The sequence below is a fragment of the Mus caroli genome, chromosome 15, assembly GCF_900094665.2.
Source record: "Mus caroli chromosome 15, CAROLI_EIJ_v1.1, whole genome shotgun sequence".
NCBI classification, from domain to species: Eukaryota; Metazoa; Chordata; class Mammalia; order Rodentia; family Muridae; genus Mus; species Mus caroli.
In genome coordinates this window covers 49,577,653-49,586,497 of record NC_034584.1, presented here as the reverse complement: position 1 = coordinate 49,586,497, position 8,845 = coordinate 49,577,653, and the positions used below count along the sequence as shown (strand labels likewise).

Here is an 8,845-nt window from a genome sequence, read left to right as displayed (position 1 = left end):
GAGATGGCTCAGTGGTTAAGAGCTCCGATTGCTCTTCCGAAGGTCCTGAGTTCAAATCCCAGCAACCACATGGTGGCTCACAACCATCCGTAACGAAATCTGATGCCCTCTTCTGGAGTGTCTGAAGACAGCTACAGTGTACTTACATATAATAAATAAATAAATCTTAAAAATAAAATGTCCATAAACATGTTTTAAAAAAAAAGAATGTGTTCATGAGTTACCACCAAAGTAACGAAACACTCAGAAAAGCATGGCATTTGAAGCTGGTCACCATGGAGTGAGTAACACGGTGCTAGCACCGTGCAATTTGAATGTATGCTAGTTCTGGTTATTTGGCTCCTGAGACCAACAGCAGATTGCATTGTTTAGGAGCTTGTGGATAAGCTTCTACATGTATCTTCTGAGCATATACCTCATAAAACCAATGCTGTGGTTATATCTCTTAACAGAAGACAGGCAGTCATGGGTTAAGTTCAGCAGGGCTGATGTCACATGATGCATCTTTGAGCCCCGAACATGCAGCTTGCAGATGAGAGCTCTAGCCTAATATGACTTTCCAAGATGATCTGCACAGAAGCAGGCATGCGAGTACTTCACAAAATTGTACTTACCCTGAAGGGATTCTAGAACTATCCTGTAGGCTGTGGCATGGCGATGTATTTGCCACCGAGCACACAAACTTGTCATTTCAACCTGATTGGCTTGGAGATCTGTCACCCCCAAGAACACTGTAACAAAACAGAAACAAAACGGCAATAGATATCCCATTATGATCTCATAAAAAGGATTTAAAAAAAGGATTAGCTACGAGAAGCTGGGGACAGTGGGGAGACTAGAAGGTGAGGGAGGAACTCCTTTGCTATTCTGAGTAACCAAGAAAGGAATGAAGCCAACTGTCCTATCACACAATGGAACTATCACACAGTTGGGCTATCACACAGTGGGCCTGCTATAGCTTATTACAATGCACTGCAGGTTTTAAAACCAAAAGAACAGCATATTTTGAATAGTCTCACCCCCCCACACACACACACAAAAGATAAACACTTAAGGAGATATATGCTAATTATCCTAATTAGATCTTGTCATGATGGATCCATGTATTAAAAACCCACAGCATACCCTATAAATATGGGCAGTGAAAAAGTAATCAAAATAAAAATAAAAATGGAATGGAATAAGAATGAACCTATTTGGAAATTAAATTGTAGAGTTTGCACATGTAAGCAAAACTGTTTGGGGTTTTTCACCTTAGAATTCTGATCTACATTGGAGGATCATTTTGGGGAAACAATGGAAAGATTTCTTCAGGACAAAATAAAAATATGCACTTGGTGTTTATCATTTAGAATCAAAAGCAAAAAAAAAATGCATTTCCCAAATAACCTCTTCCTTCCATATGACTTTTCTTTTATGTCACCCTCTCTTAGTTAACTCATAAAATGAAATTACTACATAATTATTGTTTTCAAGATAGTAAAATAGTCTTTCATCATCACAATTTACATCTTCATTTTGCTCCTCTCTGGTGGAACATAGGGGGGAGACTCATTTTCTAAAGCAAACTAAAATATTCCCTTCCCCATCCAAGTGTGGGGCAGTGAGCTGTGATATGCAGCTTGGTCCCTGGTCAAGCTCAGATCAAGCAGGTGACTGTCTGCAAGGAAAGGCAGGTGTTTGGCCACGCCCCTTGAACCCCTGGCTCCTGTCTCAGCTACAGCCTCCCACAGGCCCTCCAACCCCACCGCCCCCTACCGCTCCCCCAGCTGAGAGGTGTGTGGCCATCAGTCACAGGTATTCTGCCTGGACTCCACCCTCACAGTTACTTGGCAACAGCCAGGTATGCTCCGCCCCACTTCTTCCCTCTCTTATTCTTTTCTTCCCTCTCTTATTCTTTTCTTCCCTCTCTTATTCTCTTACTCTCGCCCCTTCTTCCCTCTTATTCTCTTACTCTCGCCCCTTCTTCCCTCTTATTCTTCCCTCTTATTCTCTTACTCTCGCCCCTTCTTCCCTCTCTTATTCTCTTACTCTTACTGTTGCCTCTCTCTTGCCCTCTTGCTCCCCCTCTCTCTGGATTCCCTTCCCCTTCTCTCCACGTGGCCATGGCTGGCCTCTATTTCTCTACTCTCTACCTCTCTCTGCCTTTCTACAATAAATGCCTTAACACCATGAACTGCCTCTTCTCATTGGTACCCACCATGGGGAACAACGGAGCAGGTCTTCCTCTAAAGAGCTGAGTCTAATCTCACACAGGAGGCCTCCCTGTGTTTCCACCATTGCTTCCACCAAGCCAAGCCAACCTGCCCTAACAAGCCAGAGACACTCTCCTCCCCTCGGGACCCAGCTGGAGCACTCTTCTCCTTAGTCCAGAGCCCACCAGTGGGCCCTCCACTCCTTTCTCAGCTCTTCCGCAGTATCCAGCGGCATCCGTAGTGCCCAAGAGTGAGAACCTGTCATCCTCTGCCTCCCTGTAGGCCTGAGGACCCCGAGCCAATTCCAGCAGGTCAGAGGGACCTCAGACTGCGCTCCCCACCCCTGGAGTGGGGTCTTGCAGCTTCTCACAGTCCAGTGCCCACCCAGCAGCTGTGTGGGGTGTGCACAGTCAAATTTCCGGTGTCCACCTCCATGTGCGGCCCTAGCCCTGTGGCGGGCCGGACACGGGAAACTATTTTAACCCACACACAAGAAAGGGAAATTAACAATTATAACAACCGTGCTAAAATTGTTTTTAAAACATTAAATTATGTTTCATTGTGTGAGGTTGTATTTTACGTGAGAGAAAGAGAACAAGCAACAACTGTTTAACGTCTACTTAATGGGTGAGCGTATAAAACAATTTAATATTCTCTGTTTTCAAAAGTATGTTTGGAGTGTTCAGCGTTCTTACTAATGGAGAGAAGAAAAGAAAAGAAAAAAGAAATACGGAGTGAGAAAAGGAATACACAAAATGATGCCAATAAAAAGAAGTCCAGAGACAATGCAAGTGGTAGAGACATAAAGCAGAAGAGTAGAGGGAGAGCAGGGAGGGATGCTGACAACAGAGGCTCAGGCATGATAAGGAGGAGCTGAGCACTGCTGTCACAGCACAGCAGAGGACCTTACTTAGTGACTGTGCTAGTACCGGAAACAGTGTCACCTCAGTAGTCAAGAAGACAGAACCATAGGCAAAAGATACCCTGGAGTCCTCAAATACAGAGAACCCATTTTGGGGGACTGTGTGTATAAGTTTATGGGTTGTTTTATTTTGGTTTGGTTTGGTTTGATTCCCGAGAGCTGGGATTAAAGGTGTATTCCGCCATGCCGGACTTTGTTCCATTTCTTATTTTTGCTTGTTTGTTTTGTGGTTTTTAAGATAGAATCTTTTTATGTAACCCTGATTCTCCTACATCAGCCTTCTAAACGATGTGGTATCATCATACCAAATGGTCAGGGAGGCAGGGGGAACAATTCTTTTGAGATAAAATTATAAAGCTTATTCAGTATCTAATCTTTGAGATGTCAAGATACTCCACAGAAGGGAATTTAGGAAGTTTCCTTTCATAGAAGTACAGGATCTACATGAAATGAAAGGTAACTTGGAGCCTGGTCTTATAGAAGCCAAATTCTTGAATGACATTTTTTTTTACTAATCATTCTATTTGAGATGAATATCATATGCATGCCAAGTATAACACAATTATTACAATAATAGCAGCTATTCATGGAGAGCCTGCCATAACAGGCACTTTGCATACATTGGCTCCTGTAGCATCCATAGCAACCGTGGTTGGTACAGGATGGCTATTGGCTTTATCTTAGAATTGAGAAGGTTTGTGATCCTGAGACAGGGACTACTTTGTCCAGGGCCATCACTAATACGTGAGGCAGTTAAGTTTCATTTCAAATTTTCTATCACCACACATCTTAAGAATGATGCCCATGCTACTAAAAGCACACAAGTATACTTTATAGAGCATGCTGTCTCTCCATCATGTGTCTATTATCTTCGTTATGTATTAAAAGTACCAACCTTGGGTATATCGTAGAGATATGTTTTTTTTAACGTATTTGGATCTGAACATGTAAGTTGATCTAAAGAAGTACAGCAGATGATATAGAGCTATATAACAAAATTTCAGAACAATAGAACATGTCTATTGAAATTTGGAAAGCACTACATAATTCCATGTGTGTCTAGAAGTTCAGATGCCAATGAGAAATCCCCATATGAAAATTCATAAAAGAATACAAAAAGGTCTTAGAGTGGAGTGACATGTACTTTCAATCAATGATGTGTGGTGTGGTGTGGTGTGTGTGTGTGTGTGTGTGTGTGTGTGTGTGTGTGTGTGTGATGAGTCGCAGTACTTTGAGAGAAGGCAAACTTCTCCTTGGCCCAGCTTTAACTAGCATTGGCCATGTCAGACTATTGGCTATTTGGAAAAACTCACCTAATTTGAAAAGTGCCAACAGACTTTCCAGAGGGAAATCCTAGCTGCAGCCATCGAGTCAATCAGAAAAGCAGCTGCTGGCATCTGCCTGCCAACTAGAGCTCTGGACAGCCCTGAGAAACTACCACACCTTTCTCTCCACAGAATGCCATCCAGAAAGAGTAATGCAGAGGGAAGAAAAGCCAATGGCTGCACTGAAAACAGGGAGTGAGCGACAAGTCTCAGGGGGAACCAAGCACAAAGCCACTAATGGGACTGAAGCAAGCAGACATCAATCGGGCTTACGTGTTTGCACGAGGCCAGTCAGAGCATCACTGAAGCCTGACGCCTGGGAAGCAAAGATCTTCACAGTGTAGTCCATTCCACTGAGGAGATTTGTCATGACAATGGTGTTGATGTCAGCACCCACGAAGGTCTCCAGAGTTTGACCAGGGACTGAAAGAGACAGAGTATACACTACAGTCACAACATGCACGTGCTCTGAGAGACTACAGTCTTCAACCAACTCTTGACTGTTACTCAGGTTTACCCAGCGAGCAAACAACTAGGTTGAGGCTAGAACCTAGTCTCATCTGTCTCTAAAGCAGATGTTAGTCCTTCCTCTAGTAGCGTTTTATCCCTTGTACTTAGAATGTTGATACACTTCACTATCCACCCAGCAACTTATTCTGACTTGTATATTATCAGAAGCAATCAGCAGTTGCCCAGTGGAAGACGTAATTCCCTACTGCCTCTACATGACATGCCAGCAGAAGTCAAGGACAGAAAGCTCTATCCTGGACACCAGACCACACCTTATGATAGGAGATCTGGGTAGATGTCGCCACTAATAGCACCATCTACTCCTAAACCATGGCCTCAGCTATGCTGGATTTTGGGGCTGTTGTGTCTTCAACTGCATTTAAACCACTGGAGTCTTAAGTGTCAAGTACAGTCTGTGCTGTCTTATTCTGCCTTTTTACCTGCTGTCTTTTCTTCTCTGTGTTTCCTTTTAAGAGCTTCGAGTTAGTGATAATTTCTAAGCACTCATCACTTCCCTCCAGGAACCCCATTCTAGCAGCAAGTCTACATGGTTTTTGGATTTTCCTATGCTACAAAAAGCTAACACACATGATCACATGTAGCTGCCTCTCCAGGACAACCACAATACTAATGACATCCTGAACACTGAAGGACAATTATTCTAAGGTAGGAAAGTACTATTGAGTTGAACAGTATTTACCAGTATCTACTAGATGTAAAATGCCATACCCCAACGTGTGACAATCAAACCTATCTCTACTGAGGGCAAACCATAGCAATTGAAAATCACAAATTTAATATAAGAAAGCTGTTTTAATACTCAGACAATGATATATATTTTTAAAGGATCCAGAACACGTTGCATAAGTGTATATGCACCTTAGACCTGTGGCAGAGACAAAAGAAATAAAATCTGTGGTTACTCTGAAAAAGTGAATGTGGAGCAGGCCTTGATCTTTGCCTACTATTTTATTTTCATGGTTCGTAAGGATATTTTTCTGGAGAGACTGGAAGTGGGGCTACTGTAATCACATGGACTGGATAACAACAGGACCTGGATAAGTGGCAGGAGAGGAAGAATGAAGGCTAGAATAAGAGCGATAGCAATGCCCTGCAAGACACACTGTGGCCATTCAAGTTTTTGAGAGAGAGAAATGAAATTTTTCATAGCCCCTAATTATCTTTTAACATTTTTTCCTGCCAAATTAAGAATAGTTTGAGGAGCCCTTTCTGATGAACAGCCAGAGTTCTGAAGGTCAAATCTAGAAAACTGAAAAGATCTACATATTTTCCTGTTTAAAATGTCACGGGGGTGTGAAGGTTAGAGAGAGGAATTGCAGCGGGTACTGCTGCCCAAGTGCCCCTCCACAGCCTTTTGCCTGGGGTAAAAGTTCTCCCTATTTGAACTGTTCATCTGTCTTTAAATTATAATGATGTAAGGAACACACATTGGGAGGCCCAAAGAGAGTGGGAAGAGGAAGTTGGGCGTAGATATAATCAAGACACATTGCATATATGTATAATATTGCCAGGGAAGAAAGACACTTAAGTATACAGTGACTTGGAGGTAGAAGAGAGAGCATATCTCAGGAAGAAGTTTTTTTTTTTAACTTTGCTAAGTTTTACCCCACAGCATACTTTTTAAATGAAGAGAAAGAAAAGTTTGTCAATAGAATTTGTCTAACTTATCTAAGAAGCAGAAGAAAAAATTAAACGTAGGGATTTTAAGTGTCTAGAGCTTACACATCCATTGAACTATGACCTCCCCACTACTCCTGGGGAGTCCAGCTTTCCTTAGACTTGTTCCCTGCCTGGGGTGAGATTAGGTCAAGCAGACATACACTCAGTAAATAACCTATCCCTTCATTGGTGTGCATATTGTTTTCTATATGAAGTCATCATTTTGTCCTTCTAATAATGCCTACCCAACAAAACCCTTCTCCTCAAAAAAGATAAGAAGCACCTCTTAGTGGTTTAATATATAAAGCCTAACACTGACAGAAACAATGCCAGAAATGATCTTAAAATATGTTTGCATCATTGATCTGGCGCCACAGTTTTGCCATCAAGCCTGGCCACTTGAGTTGACACCTGGAACCCACATGATGGAAAGAGAGAACTGACTCTTCCTAGCTGTTCTCTAACCTCTACTTGCATGTTCTGGCAAAGGAATGTGTGTGCGTGTGTGTGTGTGCAAAATAAAAATTTTAGAATTTTGGATTTTTGGGTTCTGAGAAGGACTTACCACTCACAGGTTTGTAGACAATCCTATAGCCCTTCACAGGGCCAGAGGGTGGGTCCCATGTAATGCGTAAACGGTTGTACCATTCTTCTGAGACCCTTAAGTTTTGAGGACCAGAGGAGGGCACTGTGCAGACAGAAGAGAGAAAAGAAGAGGTTCAGTATAGTTTCCTTTTGGTTATTTCCCCACAAAGCTAAACACATTTGCAAATAAAACATCAACAAAGTTCACAGTGGGGTGGTTGAGTGTTTTGAACATGCAAATGTGAAAAGTTGCTCTTGTGGTGACTGAGTTTTATCTGAAATCCAGAGATTCATTCACAGTATGATGACTCTCTTTTCAATTAATTTTAACCAAAAATAAAATTGAATGATGCTTATTAAAAACCTCTATCTTTGCATCGATGTGCTCCACACACACCAAAACACACACATCTGTCCATATTGAGGATACTACTGTACAATGTTACTGGTGATTATCACTGGTGGAGAGAGTCTGCATCATGAGATAGATACTCTCTCTCTCTTCCACCTCCATATCAGTGTATACTTATGTGTCTTTATTCTCTGACAATATTATACATGTATGCAATGTGTCTTGATTACACCTATGTCCAACTCCCTCTTCCCACTCCCTTTGGGCCTCCCAATGTGTGTTCCCTACATTATTATAATTTAAAGGCAGATGAACAGTTCAAATAGGGCAAAAGGCTGTGGAGGGGCACTTGGGCAGCAGTCCCCACTGCAATTCCTCCCTCTATCCTTCACACTCCAATGGGAGTTCAAACAGGAAACTATGCATTATAAATATCTTTTCAGTTTTCTAGACCAGGCATATACCATCACATCAAGGCTGGACAAGGCAATTGAGTAGACAGACCAAAATCTGACAAGTAGGCAAAAGAGTCAGAGATAGCCTTCTGCTCCCACTGTTAGGAATCCCACAAGAACACCAAGCTATTCAGCCATAACATATATAGAGATGTCCTAGGTCAGACTCCTACTGGCTCCCTGATCTCTGGGATCTCCATGAGTTCCAGTCAGTTGATTCAGTGGACCTTGTTCTGGTGGTGTTTCTGATCCCTCTGGTTCCTCCAATTCTTCCTCCCCCTCCTTCACAGGACTCCCTGAGCTCCACCTTGTCTGGCTGTGGGACTCTGAATCTACACCCACTGGATGAGATCTCTCTGATCTCTCTGATGACAATTATGCTAAGCTCTGGTCCCAGAACACTCTGCAAGCAAGATAAACTGTAGGATGAACCTTCCCTTTTTAGTTGATTGTCTCAATTAATATGTTACAACAACAACAATAAGAAGCTGACTAACGAAGCAACAGAGGTTGCAGGGGGTAGGAATGTGAGCAAGACAATACTACGAAGGGTATTGCTACATGAGACAGGATTGGGGAGATATCATTGCTTTCTACTTCCTACTTTAGTGGTGATGATTATGTGAACCCATACATGTGTCAAAACTCACAAAACTGTAATAAAAAGAAAGCACATTTGCTATCTGCTTATCTAAAAACATAAAACAAGGCCTATGAGAGGAAAAGAAAAGAAAAACAAAAAAGTAGAAGAGGAGGAGGAGGAGGAAGAAGAAGAGGAAGAGGAAGAGGAAGAGGAAGAAGAAGAAGAGAAGGAGAAGGAG

At 42.3% G+C, this 8,845-nt stretch overlaps 1 protein-coding gene across 3 annotated transcripts in view; it reads right to left on the bottom strand.

Annotated features, from left to right (window-relative positions):
- Col14a1 (collagen type XIV alpha 1 chain) overlaps positions 1-8,845 on the bottom strand; it is a 209,322-nt gene that overhangs the window by 92,242 nt on the left and 108,235 nt on the right. For all 3 annotated transcript variants that reach the window (XM_029469983.1, XM_021183602.2, XM_029469984.1), the window contains exons 21-23: positions 7,198-7,320; positions 4,716-4,865; positions 615-731 (exon numbers count right to left, since the gene is read on the bottom strand). In XM_029469983.1, the coding sequence (XP_029325843.1) occupies positions 615-731; positions 4,716-4,865; positions 7,198-7,320 (390 nt within the window). The remainder of the gene's footprint in view (positions 1-614; positions 732-4,715; positions 4,866-7,197; positions 7,321-8,845) is intronic.